Genomic DNA, 21,108 nt, shown 5'->3' on the forward strand with positions numbered 1-21,108 from the left:
CAAGAGACGCTGCTTCTCCCCCAGGAGTCACTAGATGGCAGCAAGACCTTAAAAACGAACCACGGCAGCTGACAGCGAGGCCTCAGGTCACCCTTGCAGCCTGCTTCTCCCCTGTGTTGTCTTGTCTACCGCACAAGGCTCAGGGCTGGGGGCTCCTGCAGCACCTCCCTGAAGGTGTCCCCAGTGCTCAACCTCAGCCTTTTCTCAGTTCTGTGCTCCTCCTTCACGCTAAGATGCTTGATGTTTTCGGGAGGGATGAATAACTCTATCTTCTCCCTTATCCACATCCAATTCTTTTATTTGCAATTATTTTCCCATGCAGAGCAGTCAGTGGGTTCCCACACAAAGCACCACCCTCCAGCCCTACACACTCCCTCGGACTTTACTTCTGCCTCTGCAGCCCAAAGGCAAAACAAAACATTTGCCACCAATTGTCACCACACAGGAAGAGATTCTCATTGGTCTTTTACCGTTACTGCTTTCCTGGACCAAGTACCCAGAGATCCTCTTCTGTCTGATCTGGAATGGCAGGCATACATCCTAGTTACGGAGTCTAAATCCATACCTCAACTTCCCTACCCTACAGCGGGACCCATCTCTGACCGTATTTCCCGCTCACTGCCAGCGAGAGCTGAGTCATTCATTACGCTGAGCACAACCAGCCCGTTCCTCGAGAAAAAGGTACAGCCACGGCATCTCCGCTCCTCCCTGCCCAGCGCCCGAGTCTTTGCTCCGTGTACGAGGCTTGGAGTCATCTAAGACATGACTGGAAACAATCGAGACCCTTGGCTTCCCCAGTCACCCCTCCTTTAGACAGAGCTCACACACCCAGCACCCTCACGAGGAGGGGAGGGCCCTCCACAGTCTGACACGGGGAAACTCAACCTCCTGCCAAACCAGACCGCCAGTCCTTGCAATCCCAAGCTCCTCAGAAATGCAACTTTCTCTATGGGATAATCTCCCCAGCAAAACAAGCAGGGGAAAAAAGGGGAATGGGAGGTAGAACAACCAAAACTGACGGAAGAACAAGTCAACTGGCATGCCTCAGCATTAACACAGGGTGACCTTTTTCAAGAAGCCGTACATTAATTCCAAATGGATTGCAGAGGTGTCAAAGGCCCTTCTGCAGACTGTGGGAAGAGAAGTAAACATCTCCTCCCACCTGAAACGGGTCCAGGCACTACAGTCTTGCAGCACCACACACGGAAAGTAGAATCCCAGCTGGACTGTCTGGCTTTGCTCATTTTCCACCTGTGGTTCAAAGTTTATTGCTGATATTAAGCCAGGTGAGTCACTGCTGAAGGGAAAAGAAAAAAAAACAAAACCCAAGACCAGCCCGATTTCAGGCACCCATTCAGGAAATGGTTGACCAAATGAGAAGGAAACTCCCATCTTTCTTAAAGTAGGAGGAAGTTCCAAAAAGCTACACCCTAACAATTATATTCAAAGTATAAACTCCCATTTAATTGTTCCCTCATTTCATCTTGTTAAGCTCTGCCAACTAACAATTTACCTTCCTCCCAAGTCTAATGTGCCAATCCAGCACCCGGGACCTCAGCGGATAGCTGCAGGGAACTGTCGTCTGCACAACACGTCCCTGGGGAATCAGGAGCCAGGGGTTACTCCTCCCTCGCAGCCAAACTAACCGACCCTTACAGCGGACAAATTGGTCTGGAGTGAGAGAGCTCATAAAGGACTTTGTGTGTGGCTTCACTGCAACGCGCTGTCCGCGGCACTGACTCAGCACCGTGATTAGTACCAAACTCCACTCTTTTCAGAGGATGTGGTGAGGATATTTTCCAAGATCAGTATCCATCTCTGCTGGGCTCTCTCCCCTGCGAAGCGCACCGCAGGCATGCACACCAACGTCTAATTACTTACTAGTCGACCCTCCCCCAGGCCTCGGTTTGGCTCTCCAGTTCGCTTACCTGCGCACGCAGCCCACTGCGCAGACCTAGGGCTGTTAAACAGTTGGCCCCACACACCTATACTCCCTTTTCCAAGTTACTAAGTTTGGCTTTGGCAAGCTCTCTGAGTCCCGGTGCCTCTCTCTCACGGACGCCAGCTGTCTTACGAAGGTACTGCTGGCAAGTTGCATCCTCAGGACTGAGTCTGGAAACGGAGGCCGGAGAACCTTAAGCCCAAGAAAGCTAACTACATCTCGGTGCCCCGCTCTGTGTCTTCTTGGCCCACCTGACAAACACGCTTGTCTTTGCTGGAGCCCGCAAGGAAGTACACAGGTCTGGTCCTGATCTCTCCAGACAGTCGAGAGACTCACACGCACCTGATTTTTTACACCTAGTTTTTGGTAGCATCCCAGGTTTCAACGCTGTCTAGTGAAAGCACGAACTGCAGTATCCAAAACTCCGATTTAACTGAATAAAGCCAGGCAATGTACTGTAACTCCGTAAGCTTCATACCGGACATAAATGCGGCCAGCCGCCGGGTTTGTATTTAACTCTGCTCACACCCTCATCACCCAAACCTTACTGCTTGCTGTGCAGCTGCCAAATCCATGGTTCAACACCGGGATCGTTTGGAAACGGTAGCTCTCTCAGGGATAGCCAAGGAGATTGTAGCCAATAACTACTGTACGGCAACCTCCCCGACGCAGGAGCGTGGCTGCTAGGCAGGAACTCTGACGAAGACAGCGAACTCTCCCTCTTCCCTGCTGACACTCTACCCAAGCATTTTGGGTTGGATGTTTTTTTCCAGCATCACAGCAATGATAGAATAAGCCAATAGACAAGGATCCTGCTTCTACACATGCCATGAGGAAAATATCCACCTCTACCCTCATGAAGTCCTGCGTGACATTTCCCTGAATTCTGTAGAGCAGCAGCATTTTTTTATGTAACAACAAAGTAAAATCAGGCCCTTCGAAGTCAATTTTTTGAAAATATCTCAAGTGTATAGAAATATGGAAAAAGGTTTAGCGGGTTTTTTTCTTGGGCATTAGGTACCTGGGGATTTCTAGAGATCTGATTTTGAGTCTGTGTCCACAGATATTTCAAAGAGGAAAAAACACCGACCCCAAATAAGCTTTCATACATCCACTTTCTCACAACTGCCATCAAAAATTACACTTCAAATGCATTTTTAGAGTAGCTGATGTTCAGGTTGGTGTTTTTTTTTTTAATAACAAAGAAGGTTATTTTGCTCCAGCATTGAGACCACCTCAAAAGAAAAATGAATGACATGAAAATTGGAATGAAAATGCACTAGCCCCTTTGTACACACTTCTGTTTGTTGTTTACAAATCTGTGTGGCCCATCACCATTTCTCTACGCGCAGCTTAATAACTCCTTTAATCACATGCACTTGTTCATCACAGGAGGGGGAGATCAAATCCACAGCAAGAAAAACATAATAGACCACAACACAGCCGAAGATTTTAAGAGCTCTCTATTACTTTCTTCTACTGCAAAGCTTTGTTTCATCTTTCGTATAAAAATAAAAACATACTAAAGAAAATAAAGAGGACACAGAAACGCAAATATTCCTGACACCCAAACCCAACATCAATGCTTATGTGTTTTTAGCATGGAAAAGCGTTGCAGGCGAGTTGTGTATCTGTGCACGGCCCAAATAGCATGTACATGACACGACTCTCTTTTGCAACTGCATTTACTCAATTCAGAAAACATTTCTGTCTACTAAATGCACTGCTGCACCTGACAACGGGTCCAGACCATGCCGTCCTTAGTCATTATTTTATCAAAACATTTGGTGTCCCAGTCCCTCTATCAGCAATTTAGTCTGATTTTTAGACCCCATGTTCTCACCACATGTGACTGGGTTTAATCTTTTAGAAAGACCAATCCTCATACCCCTATCAGGGTTTGCAGGTTGATGCACCCCACACCACGACATCCAATTTAGCTTTCTGCAAATGACCGTAGATTAGAATCTATCAAAATTGCTCTCTGCAAATCCAGCTCTATTGTGCAGGACAGAAGGGAGTGATCAGGGTGTTTCCTTCCTAACTCCACTATTGCTGTGAACTGCAGCATTAACATCCAGTTTGAAAATTCTATTTTCTATTTAGCTATTGTTCGATCTGATGAACAGCATTTAGTGGCATTCAAGCAGGGCTGCAGTATGATCCCGTGCACTCATCAAATTCTGAGCAGCAGACCCCAAAGATGCCCTCAGAACTCTGCAGCCCAACACAAACTGCACTTCATCCCAGTCTTACAGAACAGCTCATAAAACCCCAAATACTCATCATCAGTATTCAGGTCACCCTCTTAACGTTCTCAGCCCGTTCTGGGTAAGCTCTTTAGAAAAGCCTTGCTCTGTTACCTTGACTTGCATCACTTTGTGCTCGTTTGTGTTCAGTGTGTGATTTACTAGGCAAGTGCATTTAAAAGAACTGCCAACACCAAATCAAAGAGTCTAAGCCAATAGGTCCAAGTTGACCTCTTCCACTGTCCGGCACATCCCGGATGTGGGCAGAGGGACAAACAAAACATCTGAGGAGCCAACTCTTTCACTCGAGACACAAGGAATGGGAACATGGTTGTCAAGACCTTATCTCATGCTGAAGTTTATGTCCTATGGTTCAATGAGGCAAGGGAACCGAAGGGTACAGTACAAACTCTGCCTCTTCTGGGCAGAACATAGGGAAAACCCCACCATTCTGGTCCCGCTGCTAGAGGGAGCAACCTTCACTTTTTTACCTCAGCCTCCTCCATAACTGAAGGTAATTATACACTTAACGACCTCCTCAGGATGTTGTGAAAATTAGTTAATGTTTAGGAAGCACAACACAGATGAAAAGTACTTAAGTAAGTGTTAAGTGTTATCAGATAGCACTATGTTGCCCTCACTTAAACTGTTCTCCTCTTCTTATTTAAGTGCCTTCGATCTACTCCTGTTATTTGACTCCCCACGCCTGAACTTTCTTCTGTGAGACTTTAAAAAAAAAGTTAATTGAACTGCAAGTTCTAGTGTTATTTAAAGATTATCTGCTGTGCCACATATTTAAACAGCAAGTATAGTTGAGTAATTTCATCCTGCAACCAATAATTTTTTTCAACTAAAAATTAGCTTAGTAGGTACTAATCAGCTTGCAAGGCAAATATAATGGGAGAAAATCAATTTAAACTCACTGTTTGAAGCTTGTGCCAGGTCATTATACAGAAAGACTAATCTTCTAAATAATTAAGGCTCTGTATTTGTGGAGTGAGACGAAAGAAACATTACAAGTGAATAATAATTCTGTGCTGCCGTTTGCCTCTTTAATCTATAATTAGACTATGTACTTCAAATATAGATGTTAGTCTGACTAAGGTTTAATACAGAGCCAGAGGGACGGGCTTTCTGAAAAAGCACCTGATCTGTGCCAAGGAAACTAGGAACAGAGTCATCCCCTTTGGACGTGCTCTCTGGTTAAAGTCAGCCTTGTCTCTGCTGACTGAGCACAAGGAAAGGATGTTAGAAGCAAGCAGCTTCTGTAACAAAGCACACGCATCCTTATTAAAAATAAATTACTGCGGTAACGGCTCCAAGCATTGCCGTACTTACTGAAAACTGGAGTATTCGCTGCAAACCACTGTTCTTGTTTCATGGGCTATGTAAGGATGTGCCACTTGCCCTTCCATGGGTGTACTGCATTTCCCAGTTTTGAAAGACATAAATATAGGTCCTTATTTTGGATCAAAACTCCTCTTCCTACAGAGACATTTTCAAATCTGATTGTCCAATATGAGGCACACTGTTTCACAGTTAGATACACAGTAAATATGCTGGTAGAATTCAATGCCCATGAAAATCAGGGGGATTATGTGTGCTAGGGAGCAAACTCATAATGGTTTTCAAAGACAGAGACAGAAGATACAGTGGCTTTACTTACTTTTCTTGGAGAAGAGTTTCTTTCTCCGTCCGACGTGGCTCAGCTTGTATTCATTCTCTTCACAATTGCAGTCTTCACTATTCCTGTTGTAATACTTGGGCAAAATATTGGAGGTGCCTTTGCCATTGCCTGCAGCTGCCAAGTTCGCCATTCCCTTGCACTTGTGTAGCTTGAGCTTTCCACTGGCATCTTCCACACACTGCCATTTCTGGAAGAAAAATTTGGTCATTAAACCTCTGTCCCAACTGTGCTTTGTCTAACAGCCAGCTCCAGCAATCTATCCGAGATTCCTCGTTGTAGGAAGCTGGGGCTCATCCATCACCTACTACCAAACCAGAATTTTCACAATTGCCCGTTTTCAGACAAAACGGGAAGTCTTTGGAACACTTGCATTTGTTTCTGATTTTGTTTCTTGGAGGCAGAACAATGGGAAATTCTTAACAAAATCAATATTATGGCTGAAAACATGGAGGTGACAAGTGACAACTTTCAGAAGCCTAATTGTGAACCAAGGCCATTCAAGCCTTATCCATGAGTTTGAAAAGAATCCATGCCTACCAGCAAGTGTGTTTGTCAGGCTGGTAGGAATCTGTGCCACTGTTATGCCATTAAACCAGCCCCAAGCTACAGGCTCGCATATAAATTCAGCCCCATCCCATACTTTACAAGGCTGCAAAAACCCTTTACTATAAGGATCTGGTCTGAGCTGGTTGTCTAGACTCATTCTACAGCTGAAGAAGAGGAACAGTCACTTCCAGGGTACAATCCACTTCATCCTAAGGTGGCCATATAAAAGAGGTGAGAAAAAGGACTGGCCTATAGAAGTGCCCATTCCTTTTTACTGACCTTTCAAAGGGTTGGTATGACTGGATCCACTATGGAAGTCTGTAGTTAGATGAGTTTATTTCCATCCTGAGTGTTTCTCTTAATAGCTTTCCCCACTCAACACCCCTGGGCTTGGCTAGCAATGGCGAGCTGTACTGAATCCCTGTGAAGGGATAATCCCCTCCCTCTTCCACTCAAACCAGAGAGTATCTCACCTCTAATCTCCAGTTCCTTCTCTCACTCAAAACCTGAAGTAACTTGCCTGTAGCTCCCTTTGTGCTGCTGTCAGAGCTGTGCCAAGGGCAAGGGAGTCAGGCACCTTCAATCTGGCACAATTTTACCCACTTCCCAGGTCCATCACAAAATAATTTCACCTACTCCTTTATTTACCAACACACCGCTAGCTACAGAGCTAGGCTTTGAGATACACGAAACCCCCTCACAGTAGCAGTTGCTCCTGCTTTAAACAGTGACTCTCGGAAACACTTCAGCTTTTTGCTGAGTCTTGAGAGGCGTTCCTCTTTTTCCGTGTTACAAAATCCTAAGCCGGTGCCTCCAGGACCCACTGGAATATTGAGAATTTTCCAAATAAAAGAACAGAAAGAAAAACACTAACAGCTCCCAAGTGAAATGACATTTTACAGCATCCTGCAGCTCTACAGGGGAGATTCAGTCGCTCCATTCCCACAGAAAGGTGTGCCCAGGCTCAGACAGCAAAGCCTCCATTTTCCATTGAAATGCACCCCATTGTCTGCATGGCAGCAAAGTCAGAAACCAGCAGCACTGTGCTTTTATAACACAGGATTTAACAGTTACAGTGGAGTTATCTATGACCACGGGAGAACATCTCAGTTAAAATGATCAGAGTTTTATGGTGTGTCTGCTTATTTCCTCAGACAGTTGGATGCCAGGTCTCCTGAGCTGTAATTACTTCTTAGGTGCAGATATTGTGTCCAACCTCCTGTACGATCCAGGAGGATAAACCTGGCTTAACTTTCAGCACAAGGAATCACAGGAAACCCCTAAGAGGCACTGACAGTAAGACATTTGAATCAGACATCGTGTGACTGTGTTCATCTGTAACGCAGGACACATTTACCTAGACGGGGCGTAGGACAACAATAACCTTTGAAGAGTAAATCGCTGAGCCTTTTTTATTGTTTTTTTATAAATGCCTAACTTGACTGATGCACAGACTGAGGTCTGAAGTAATTTTTGCTAGAATAAGCAATGGTTTCTTTCACAATGAAGAAAAGATGTAAAACTGTTTGTTGCTGTTTCCTATTTCAATTCCTCTGAATCTTCTTTTTGAAAATACATGAACAAACTGCATTTTCTTCTCAGTAAAAGCTCAATGCTGGAGGTGTCTGATACATGAAAAATGAAGATTCGGCAGAGGGCAAGTTAAATGCCATGATGAGAACTACTGTAAATAAGTGCTCTGATGTGCGGACCAAAAATATTTTTTCTCTGTTTCTTTCATCTCCTGACAAGAAAGTGATGCTCTTTTTTTCCCCTCCAGGTGAACTGGAAAAAAATCCTTTCATTTTTGGTGCAGTTTAAATCTTTCCAAGGCAGCTGTATGCTACAGTGAAAACATCTGAAAGGCTTTGCTGGAAGGGCACATTGTATGCATTAACAGGCCCACTGCTGAATGACTGCAGTGCACAACTACGTAAAGGACTTCAGAAGCAAACACTGAACACATGCGGGGGGAGGGGAAAAACAACCCTTTGCTTTTTTCCTAAAACAGATATGGGCAAGTGTGTGAATGTGTCTGGGATTCAACAACTTGCCCTTGGTCTGCTTGGAAGTACAAACACAAATCCTGTAGGTCAGTATCACGGCTCTGTCGGTTGCAGGATAAAGCACCCACAGGATGCTTTCAAACTTAGGCAAAAAGGGGAGTAATTGCAAGGGAACTGTGGAAACCCTCTGCTTGACAGTCCAGAAGGTTTAAATATTTTGAATTCTGGCATTTTAAGTTGGTTTCTAGTGCACAGTGTACCATCATGCAGAAACCTGTGTCGAACCCTGGAAGCAACTAAAATATTTTATAAGAGGTAAGCACTTAAATAATTAAACTCCTGCAAGAAGAGTGCCCCTGAGATATTTTGGCTCACAGGTACAAATGATAACCATCCAGCAGCAAAACATAATTACATCTAAATAGGGGGTTAACTCAACCAGTCAGGAAAACAAAGTGCCCTTAGTTCATTTGCCCCTAACTTTTCAGATCTTTTCTTCATTAGACCAAAAAATGTGTTCTTAATTCAAGTTCTATAGCTTCTAATATCTCACAAGAGCTAAGTCCTGAAAAGGAGAGCAGTTTAATGCAAAATGAAAGTCAGTGGAAAACCCAAACTCCCCCACAATCTTCATCCCAGCTCATCTCAACACTCCAAAGGAACTGTCTCTCCTCCTGCAAGGCCTTGCAGAACAACGACTCAAGCCATCAAATAAATGGCTGTTGCAATACATCCTGAAATCCATCAAGCTCAGGTTGTGCAAAACTTTCCAGACACCTCATTTAATCATTCAAGCTGTTCCAGCTGGAGGTTTCCCACCATCTCCAGGCAGGCCAAGATAGCTGCTGTGCTTGTGCTTTCTGCCACCTACTGTGCTGGGCTTGTTCTAACACTCCTGCTCCATCCGCTTCCCTACCTCCCACCGCACAACACATGCTGCTCAGCTGCTTGTGTGCAAAGCAGAAGAGCCTGGGCTTCGGTTTAATGGAGAAATCAGCGGTACTGAACACAAATCTTGTTCAAAGGTACACTGCAAAGGCAAAAGAAGACAGTTTGTAACTTATATTCTCCCCTCCAGCCTAAACTACCTGCTCTATCTATCAACATGAGTAAATCAGGTCTTCAATATCCACGAAACATGAATCTTAACAGCAGCGGTTGTAGACTGAACAGATGCCCTGTTTCTCTCCAGTAGCACTGTTCACCTTGAACATGCAAATAACCCCTTAGCAGAAAAAGACATGTTCTGTTTTCCTGTGTGTCAAAAACCCATTATTTCCTCCGCAGCCCCCATCACCACAAAGTGGTTTTTGCATTATTGTGCATCAATGTCTTCTTACCACTACTGCAATCACAGATGTTAATTCAAAGTCATTACTTGAGGCCCCAATCAGAAATAAATACCCATGACCTTCCCTGTAGGATTTTTTCCTACATTTCACTCCTTTCCCTCTGTGAATCTCTCCCAATTCACCTTGTTTTCTTTGGGGGAAAAAGGGCTGATCACACAAGCCTTCCTAACAAAAGACTCCAGTTGAAACACACAGCTTTCAGAGCTGAGACCTAAATCATCATGCTGCGTCTCATCAGCTCCTCTTTTTGTTACGCGAAAGAGAATTTCATTCCCTTTCACAGAGCCGTGGAAAGTGAAACTGTCTGATCAGTTAGCTGCCAGCAAGGCTCCCGCCCTAACAGTTTTCAGAATATAGGCTCTAGGAATCAAAGTTTCTGCAGGATAATAAAGTTCTCGGTCCCTGCCAGCAACCCGACAAAAACACTTCAGCAATATCCATCATCTTTAGTTTATGTGGGTGCCTTCTGCATCCTGTCCTTGCTGCCCCACTGGATGGTGAGCTAGAGACAAACTGCTTTAATGTCTAGAAATAGTCTAACTTCCAGCCTAAACTCATTCATGGGTAGTCAGAATACATTTTTTCTTGTAGCAAACAGCACAGTTACAGTTTGGTTAGCTCTTTTTCTTTGCTTTGCTCCTTGTGTTATTGTGTGGCTAATGAGGACAAAACAGGAACATAGAGAAACACAAGCCCCTTCTCTGCAAAAAGTAGTTCTGCTTTTGCTGGCAGCTTGTCCTGCTGCTGGGATGTTACAAGCTTCAGGCAACAGCCCCTGAATGCCCCACTGCCTGTCTCACACACATTCTACTTCTCTGTTCTCGTTGACTGAAAATAATTGGCGCGTGTCTTCTGCATAGCATCTCTTAGATTCATGCAGACAGATTCCTCTCTCCACTACTCTTTGGGCTGAATATGCCCAGTTCCTTCTCTCTTCCCCACAGGTATTATTTTCTTAATCTTTTAACAGTTTTGTTGGTTTTGGTTCTCCCATCCATACCTTCTTCCAATTTATCCACTGGCAAAGGGTGAGTCTAGTTTCCTCTGTTTCATGTCATCAGTATATAAATGGCACTGCCTAGTCTTCATTCCAGCTAGACATTATTTCATTACAGTGGCTCATGATTTTTGGACATTCAGACCCTCTGGGCTCTCAGCTCAATTTCAGTTGTCAAACACTACATATCACTCAAACCTTAAAATTACGAGGTGGAGGAACAATTTATGACAGAAAATTTGGAGAGCTTTTTAATGCCCCAAACTGTAGCTGAAGTGAGACAGGTGGGACAGTCAACGCGCAGGCAAATGAAAAATCAGGTATTCAGCTAAATTTAAGATTACAATTATAGAAGTCATTTATTATTAATGTAGTCATTGGATTGTGGCATCAAATGGTCCCAGCTGCTATGTTAGGTGCTGCAGAAGCTAAGGATTGAGTGCAGCCTAAGTAGAAATTACATTAGCAGTGGAGGGAAAAAAACCAGCAGCACCAAAAGGGGAATTGATTTGTCTGAGGTCCTGCAGCAAGTCCGTAACAGTTCCGAGACTGAAGCCAGTCTCCTGACCTCTACCTCACTGTTGTTCTGCCACTCCTGTCAGGATATTTGAAAAATTTGCTGGTTTTATTAAATGTTGGCAATGATTTTGGCAAGCTGCTTGCACCATGCACTCCTGTAATGAGTTTAAAAATCTCAGTTAACAAGATACACAAATTTCTTAGTTTTGTGAAGCAACAACAAGCAAAAAAAACCTGTAAGTAAAACAGCCTCTGGAAATCATTATAGACTATTTCTGGCTAAAAAGAGGAAAACAGTTTTGTTAATTACAATTCCTGATAAGAAATACAATCCTTGAATAACAGCCCTAATAAATCATCACTATTTTAATTTTCATGGTCTGTTGCTTCCTAATGTTATCAGTTTGAGGGCTGATGAAATTTTTAATGCATGAAGTTATCAACAAGTCATTTCTTGTTGCAATTACAGATTAAGAACTGGATTCTGAAAGTTGCTGAGCATGTGCAACTCGCACTGGAATTCAGGAACTCCAAAGATCTGCCTGATGAGCTATTAAAATTATGTGGATTCTAGCTGGCTTGATATGCTTCACTTATCAACAGAACCTGAATTCTTTAGTAACCTCAGGATATCTCTGCTAGGTGCAAAGGAACTGGACAACCATGCAAGATACACAGATCAGCAACTTTCTTCCCAGTTTTTGAAGACACTCCTTACAAAACCTGACTTAGCTTCCTAGGTCTGGCCAATATAAGTTCAAGCTACAGTATCCTCAGGACAAGAAGAAATGGTGAGTAATTTTTCCTACTGCTCCACCCTTGGCACTAGGCAATGGCTAATAACGATTACAGTAGCAGGAATATGATCTAGTGGTACCACTTATGAACAGCTGCAGGAAAGCACACATTGATCAGAACGGTTTTCATCACTGCTGTGCCATCTGTGTCACAGAACTGGGAGGATCAATCGAGTAAGCAACATACTTGTACTTACGGAATCATAGAATGGTTTGGGTTGGACGGGACCTTAAAGATCATCTAGTTCCACCCCCCTTGCCATGGGCAGGGACACCTTCCACTAGACCAGGTTGCTCCAAGCCTCATCCAGCCTGGTCTTGAACACTTCCAGGGATGGGGCATCCACAGCTTCTCTGGGCAACCTGTCCCACTGCCTCACCACCCTCTCCGTGAAGAACTTCTTCCTGATATCCAATCTAAACCTCCCTGTTTTCAATTTTTACCCGTTACCCCTTGTCCTATCACTACAGACCCTTGTAAAAAGTCCCCCCCAGCTTCCTTGTAGCCTCTTCAGGTACTGGAAAGCTGCAATAAGGTCTCCCCAGAGCCTTCTCTTCTCCAGGCTGAACAAGCCCAACTCTCTCAGCCTGTCCCCATAGCAGAGGTGCTCCAGCCCTTCACCAGTTACAAAAGAAAATCTCTCTTTATGGTCCTGATACAGCAAAAAGCAATGTAAAACTGTGTATCAAACCTTTCATTTGCAGAACATCCAAAGGAAACAATGTGCAAATTTTTGCATTTTGAATGTTCTCCTGGTGAAAATTGTCCTATAAAACCCTAATGGTTTTAAGCTATTTAAAGGGAAATTCTAATTGTACCAGATTTTCACATAAATAGAGCTTTGAAAATAAAAAGGATTGGAGAAGTAAATAAGGTGAATTCAGACAACTGTTTTTCTTCACAAGTTAGCAATATTATTGTACTATGCCAGGTCCTGCTAAAGGGGAAACTGGATTTTTTTTTGTAATTTTACATGCTCATCATAGATTCCCTATAGCAATCAGCAGTGCTGCAGGTATTCCATGTTTAACAAATGTGCACAAAGTTGGCAAAGGACTTAGAGGGAGATTTTGTGCAGCTGTTGTTATGATACTGTGGAGTTGCTGATTCTCTACAGAGCAATGCTGATATCATAATTGGCTTTCACAAAAGCACATTAATGCAGGCCGTCAGATAAAAGTGGGTCAGCTTCCACTTACCAGCCAGTTTAGAATGAAAGGCCAAACTACACTGAAGAGAAAAGAATTTGTGTGGAAGCCATTAGGTACTAGGATAAATGTTTTTTATTTCATGTGGGAAGAAAGAGCTCATCTCTTTTAAATCCTTGAATATAAATGCTGAGCTGCTCTTTCATCTGAGCCTACAGTCACCCTTTGTTGGATGCAAACAACTAAACACAGACCAAACCCTACTAACTGGAAAAGAAAACATGGCAACACACAGATTCTCAACTGCACTCAGAAGAATTTACATATATTAGTGTTGCCAAAAAAATCCCACATAATGGACTCTGAAACAAGGTTTTAAACAGTGTGAATAGCCTCATCTCCATGATCCTGGTGCTCTCTTATCAAAACGATTATAGGTCAAGGAGGGTGACAGATTTACCAAGGAAGAGCATTTTATGGCAATACTGTGTTCACAAACCTGCACACTCACAAAGCAGAATTTCAAATTCTCCATCTGACATTCAAAGCTTTCTTTCCCTCTCCTTTACTCTAAGCTCTGTCCTTGTCTCTTCTCATTCACTCCCCTTCTGAGTCTTTGTCCCCCATTTGTCCTTCTTGTCTCCTGCTCACACTTCAGATTCCCTGGCACTGCTCAGACTTCTCTGTGCATGGAATAGCAGGTCCCCAAAACTTGTCTGAGGCAAGAGAGTTTCAGTCACTTTAGCAACATTTTACCTACATTCTGACCCAGCCTTCTCTTAATCTTTGTATCAGGATGTGAAAATTCACGTTTTGCACTAAACACCCCAGACACTGCTAAATGCAGTAATAAGTGTCCTGCAGGATAAGGAGACATCTGCTAAATAACCACTGTTCCTGTATACCATAAACTCCCCCAAGGCAGTGGTATGTTATTAATTTGGGCTCATTCTACTTACTATGCAGAGCTGTGAACAGCACCAGCAAACAGACAACACCCATTTGTCATTTGAGAAGTTAGACTTGCTTCACTCTGAAAAGACTTTTGGGTGCATCCATATTTAGACACAATTTATCCTCAAATAAGCACATTCATCTCCCACTATTCCTGCATAGGACATATTCTCTAGAGCAGGGGTTAGATGGATTGAGGCTCCCTTGAGAGCCCTTCCCAGACTCTAATTGACTTGATTGTTTGGCAATTTTTCCTGATGTCCAACTTAAATTTCTTTTTTGCTCAATTTCATCCTATCACTTCCAATTATGTCTGACTGAACTGCTCAAAACAATTCTTCTCTTCTCTGTCTCCTGACAATGAGGATGCGACACAGACATCTCTTATTAGCACACCTTCACTTCAGAATTTATTGGCAATTCTGAGTACGGAGTTGACATTTTATGCCCACTTCTTACAGATGTCAAAGATACTTTATTATCCACGGAAGGAAACATAAGCCTGTGAATGTGTGTAGACAATACAGGGCCTTCCCCCTTTCTTCCATAACAGAGACATGTGGTAATTAGAGTAAGAAAGCCTGAATGTAGCTAAGTTACCTTATGCAAAGAGACAGCTTCAGTGACAACCTGGACTTGGAAAGTCTCTCTTCCCCTCTGTTCTTAAAATAATGTTCAAAATAATTGGGAAGATGAAAACAAAAGGAAGAAGTTGAAACATCTCTCAAAGGGAGAATACTGATGGAAAAAGAAAAGCTGTATTTCCCCAAACTACTTACAGGATGATGCTGTAGCAGAAACAATGACTTTTCCCCCAGTTTCTCAAAGAACATTGCAAATTCAGAAAAACAATGGCTTGCTCCCACCCATCTAAAATTTCAGCTCAAGACATCTCATGACAATAAACTACTGCAGTTCCATTTTTTTAGGAGAACAGGACATTATAAGCTCTCTGTATACTGAATCTGACAAAGAAGTCACAGGAGGAAGAGAGCATCTGGAACATGCGTCTACATACAAATTGGAACCAAACACCTAAGGAACAATGGACTCATTTCACAGGTGCACTGAACTACACGATCAGTAGAGCCAGAAGCAGAGAATCTGGCTTCCCACAGCAGAAAATGAACTACTGCAGCCTAAGTAACCTCTTACTGTCTGTGGCCTTGGTAAGATATTCAGATCATGTCTGCAAGAACAGTTGTAGTCCACAGACTGACTTATTCTGACAGCCTCGGAGCTGCCAGGACACGAGGTAATGCCCGTCTAATAGCAGACACACCAGTACGTGGGCCCATCTACCTTCACCCCTCTGTCCACAGTCCCTGGGCAGAATGTGCTGCACTCCTTGGAAGGGGGTACTCTGACCGGTACCTGGATGAGAAAGCAATGGCATGGGATCAATTTTGCTATGTTTCCAGAGGATGAGAATTCCCCCAAGAGCGGAGAAACCTCTGCAAGAGCAGAGCTGCTGGAGATGGCTTTGCTAGGCCTTTGCACTGCTCTGGTAAATTTGCAAAACCCTCTTCTGCGCCGAGACCATATATTGATACCACTCTAAATATGGTTTCCTGAATTTCTTCTACATGACTTGGATGGAAAGTGAACACATTGTCCTATCTGCCCAGAAGAGTTATGTAACAAGAAACTACACACAATCAATGAGCTTTGTGCCCACATACACAGACTGCCTGCAGCCAAGAGCAGGGATATAGTGAGTTCACAGAATGTGTTTCCCATTATTATATGCAATTCCAAATAACAACGACAAGATGAGTTAAATTAAGAATTCAGATCAAAGGGAGCTCTACGTATTTGGAGGAGGCCAATCTGTTAGGTTCATCGTAGCCTCCCAACACTAATGAATCCCAAACCAGATTCTATTTGGGGAATAAAATGTTAAAACACCCTAGGCAGTTCTCTTAATAGTAGTCAGGAATCAATACAAAGGCACTTGAATCAGCAATTTCCTGACTGACAGTCGACCTCATAAAATTTGATTTATAAGCTGGCACTGGTGACAAGGTGAAGGACATTGTCACAGTTAAGGTGATTCCTTAGGTGAATCCACAGTGAAGCTTAGCCCAACTACAACTGCTTGTTTCAAGTCAGGGGTACAATGCCCTACCTGGCCAAGCTGTTCACAAGCTGTTTGATATTCAGCCTGCTGACAGAGGTCTTTCACACGCTGGTACTTCGGTAGAAAGTTTTCTTCTTGGGCATCTACTTTCTCATTCTCCCTCTTATGCAGCAGTTTACTGGAAAAGAAAAAAAATTAATTCCAAGATATACATACAGTTTGCTGAAAAGGCTCAAAGGAGTAGGTTATCTGCCAAGTCCATAGCATCACTGGTGGCCAAAACTTGATAGTCCAGTAGAAGCTAGCACTTATTATCATCTCTAATAACACACAGATTATTCCTATCATGCTCTCAGGGAGCGTACAAAAACATACCAAACCAAGACAGTGTGTTTCATGTCTGACTGGCAGGCAGTAACAATGGTCGATAGAGAGAGGCCATATCCTCCTCACTCTACAGGGCTGCACTTGCAAACCCTCCATGCCCGTGTTGTGTTACTAAGGCAGAGGTGTAGAGGGAATGGCCAGCAGGGAGGAAGGGTTATTCATACTCCCATGACAAAAGCAGGAGGGTCGGGGAGCAGAAGCTGAAAGAAAAACGGGATGCCTTTCCATCTCTCAATCCAAGTAAAACTCCCCTTCCCCCTCTCCAACAGCACATTTATGCACGCTGTAGGCAAAGGCCATACATTCCCTCCTATCACACAATCACTGCCATTAGGCATACCGCAGCCGTATCCCTGCTGGCACAGCTAAATGGCTTCAGGTCTGTGGTAGAGTGCTGCCTGGGCTTTAGCTATTCAGTATCCTTCTGTTTAAAAAGACTGGGCTTTGTGATTAACACTTTCCTTACCCTCTTTCCACCAGGAAGGAGTCTCTCCACACCTTCATCTTTTTCTTTAAATGGAACCTAGGAGGAAATGAGGAGAGGAAGAAGCAGCTCTCACAAAACAAGTAATCAAGTCATGCCCCAGTTTTTTCTCCCACCCCCCATGCAGACGAGAAACATTCCAAGTAACTGCACGAGGGGACATCCAGCTTTCCGAAGCAAGCACATATGCCTCTCCAGTGCAAATCATGGACAAACACAGGGCAGATTTGTTCTCACAGGGACAAAATCCACAACAGATTCACACAGCACAACTATTTACCATAAGCACGTTTAAGGCACAGGGGATTAACTGAATTGTCCTTGATCACAAAGGATTGCAAATTCAATCAGGATTTCCTGACTCCAGTTTGAGCTCCTAACCTGCACACTACCCCAGAGTATCCTATTCTAAAGCAGCTGCTCCCTTTCCCCTCTCCCTCCACCTGTAAAGGAAATAATCTTCCCTTTTTCTGCTGATGTTCTCTAGCAAGCATCCAGTCTAATTCTCCTCCTCAGTCTTTCTCCAATGAACATATTGATGGAAGGTCTCAGATAACAGCTGCACAACTCTGAGCGCTAGCCTGTCTTTATATTACGGTCTGATACACAACTAACCCTTTCAACTCAATTATTCTCCAATTTATTCAGTACGAAATGCTTTGCTACAAATGATGCCAGAGAGACATTTAAAATCTATAACTCACATAGCTAAAGACCTTCACACGTAACCCCCTCGACGCTACACAGATTACATTTAGTACATCCAGATGCCATAGAGCTAGTATATGAACCTGACACAATGAAAATAAACAGCTGGTCAGTCACGTAGTGCAAAAGAGGTCTTTACATCTTCCAGTCAATGATGCACTCATACGGATGGTAATGTTGTTGTATTTTCCCTTTAAATTTGCTGCATGCTGCTGAATACTTGCTCAGTCTCCTGTACACAAACATGCATGTTTCCATGCACACTTTCATTTCTTACCTATTCACTGGTCTCTCGGAATCCAGAAGCTTTAGAATGGATTTACCATCCATATCAGATGGAATATCCAATCCAGCAATATCTAGAATTGTAGGTGCAAGATCAATATTCAACACAATGTGAGGATTCCTGAAAAACACATATATGCGAGCCTGGTTTAAAGTCTATGAAATGGTACCAATTAACTCCAGCTCTTCCACAGAAACCAGGGATCTGAAAAAGCTTATTTTGTGACACCCGCAAAGATGAAAAGAGGACACAATCCAATTCCTTTCCATCAAGGGAATTAAGATATAAAATATAGGTAAAGTTGCGTGACCTCAAGAAGGACTAATATGAAGATATAAAACTTCAGTACAGAGCATTTTTGAGAAAGCAAAGTAGTTCATAAGACGAAGTTAGTTAAGCATTGCAAAAGAGGGTTCAGAAGTCTTTCAAAACATGAGAAAGCATTGGAAAAACTCCTTGGGTGTCTTACGGAATCAAACTGTCTGCCAGATATGCTGATGACTTTATTAAAAAGTAGATTTGGCAGGTGGCACATGCTTTATCTGTTTCAAAATACAGTACAGAAATAAGTACCTCAGATCGTATCAGAGCAAGCATGGTCTGAAGAGAACGTGAGGAGAAATATATTGCTAGACACTACAGTAAATAACTAAAAGTTGCTGTTAATACAGAGTGTGAGGCAGAAAAAGGAAAAGGACCAGGAAAGAAACAGCAGAGAATTAAAAAAAAAAAAAAAAAAAGAAAAAAAAAGCCTGGCTTTAACTGAAATAACAATCTTCCCAAGTGCATAGTTCTCCATTCTGCCAACACTTAGGAACAGCCATGCCCTGTTACTTAGCAGAGTATGGCACATGCTCCTCAGCCGCCACAGTTAACAGGACAACATTTGAACTTAAATTGACTTCAAATTTGGTTAAAACATTGGCATCAGCTCTAAGGAGTACAGACAGCTCCTATCCCTAAATCCCTTGAACTGCCACATCTAAATATGAGTGAGTTCACGGATCAGAGGATCTAGTTGCATGGCCTGGCATTCGGTAGCTAAATGAATGTCCCAATTTCTAATCATGTGACTTGGTTTTACTATGGGCCTGGTTTTGCACAAACATTTTCCGTTCGTGTTGAATCTTACAAGCTTATTTCAAATATGTCTATGACAGCGTTGTGTAGCTACACACAGTATTACACATATACATACTGTTTATCAGCTGTGCACGTTTTCTTTACCCTATTTCTTACAAGGGGGGGGGGGAAAATCAAGGCAGGGACTTCATTTCTTGAAAGTGGGTGGGGGGTGGGAGAAGCAGCAAGCATATTGCTCTGCAGACAGTCTTCTACAGCACTGAACATAAAGAATCACCGTGCTATGATTTGCAGGCACAAAGGAAGGATGGGACCAGATGGGCTGCTGTACATGTCAGTGCAGAATTCTAGCTCAAAATACAGGACAGAAGAGAGCTGCTAAATTCACACTAATTAATGAGACACCATTTCAAAATTACTACATTTTTGAGCGAGCGAGCAAACAGGCACTGACAAGAGCACGGATGATGAATTAAATTGATGTACCTAATTTGATTTTAATTACTAATAATTGTGGTGTAGCATATTTGGTAATAGAAATGAGAGCTTAGTAATGACTTGCTACAGTGACTGCTATTAAATCTTCGTTGGTATCAAAAGGGAGTCATGACAATTACTCTGCAGGAAAAACATAAGGTTAACGGAAAACATGGATGATTGAAGTTCCACCATTTAAAGAAAATCAGGCTGAAAGGGAGGATCAATTTATTATCTGATATATTCCCCCTCCAAGGTATTTTATCCTGTTCTTCCTATTTATTGTACTGCGACGGGCTCTGTTCTGTTAGACTGTGTCATGCTGACTCCTCTGATTCTAATGGAATTATTTTTCCATCTTCAGAAGCCACTGAAAAATAAAAATTCACTGGGAACATTTCACAGCCTTTACATATGACTGCGTGTAAAGACCCTTGACCTAGAGCAGACATGAGGTGGCTGGTCTCCAGCATTTCACGCTGCACAAAAACCAGCTCAGTCCGTTTGGGCCACATGAGCACTGCCTCCCCAGTAAGACCGAAAACCGGCGTTGAAGGGAATAAGAGCCTGTTCTTAGGTGGCTAATCCAGCTCGCTCGAAATGCTGTGCTGCTGCAGACAAACTTGTGTCAGTGCTGAGGTAACAGGTTTAATTCCACCTGAGGGATCCTTTCCCTGCTCTTCAGAAAAGCAATATTGTTTATTTCACATGCATAACTGCTGTAAATAAATTAGACACATAGTGCAGTATCTGTAGAATTTAACATTTTTGTGCCTACTGATAATGAGAATCAGGGAATTTAACCAGCAAAGGGAATGACACTGCTTTATAAATATTTGCCACCATGTTACACACTAGATCTGTTCCTCTGTGGTAAAGAAAAAAAAAAACGTGTGGAAGACTCTGTGTGTGTTTATTATGCTAAAACATGCACACTGATATAAATAAAAGGCAGCAAATTATGGCACTCTGTCCAAAATCATTACTTAAGTGCAAATATTTGCTATTGAAATAATTGCTTAGAAAGTGTATTTACATAATTTCTTAGCTGATCAAAGCTACCATTTTAATTAACAGTCATATTCTGCATGCTTGCGTGCTTCCGACAACAGCCCTAACCATGTTATCTCCAAGGATGAACCAAAAAGAATCTTCTGTGGATGGTAATAGATGAACTACTACACGCACTCTTCTCCATAACCTGAAACCAGTGACTTCACTTTAATGTTCAGCAATAATTATGTACTGTGGCAGTGAACATTATACAATGTATTTTTTACCTTGAAACCTCAAAGTATTATTTGCACCCTTCAAAAAGAGACAAATAAGCGTTTCCTAGATAGGACATATTTCAAAGTGGCTTTTTCAACTACACCTACAGAAGTGGCTTTTTCTGCACACCTAC

The 21,108-nt window shown here is 42.8% G+C and overlaps 1 protein-coding gene across 1 annotated transcript in view; it reads right to left on the reverse strand.

The window, feature by feature from the left end:
- SULF2 (sulfatase 2) overlaps positions 1 to 21,108 on the reverse strand; it is a gene marked incomplete at its 5' end in the record, with an annotated part of 44,316 nt that overhangs the window by 11,582 nt on the left and 11,626 nt on the right. The window contains 4 exons of the mRNA XM_010151568.1: positions 5,858 to 6,065; positions 16,327 to 16,456; positions 17,132 to 17,188; positions 18,135 to 18,263. Of these exons, the coding sequence (XP_010149870.1) occupies positions 5,858 to 6,065; positions 16,327 to 16,456; positions 17,132 to 17,188; positions 18,135 to 18,263 (524 nt within the window). The remainder of the gene's footprint in view (positions 1 to 5,857; positions 6,066 to 16,326; positions 16,457 to 17,131; positions 17,189 to 18,134; positions 18,264 to 21,108) is intronic.

Source organism: Eurypyga helias, unplaced genomic scaffold (assembly GCF_000690775.1).
Source record: "Eurypyga helias isolate BGI_N326 unplaced genomic scaffold, ASM69077v1 scaffold4990, whole genome shotgun sequence".
Lineage (NCBI taxonomy): Eukaryota > Metazoa > Chordata > Aves > Eurypygiformes > Eurypygidae > Eurypyga > Eurypyga helias.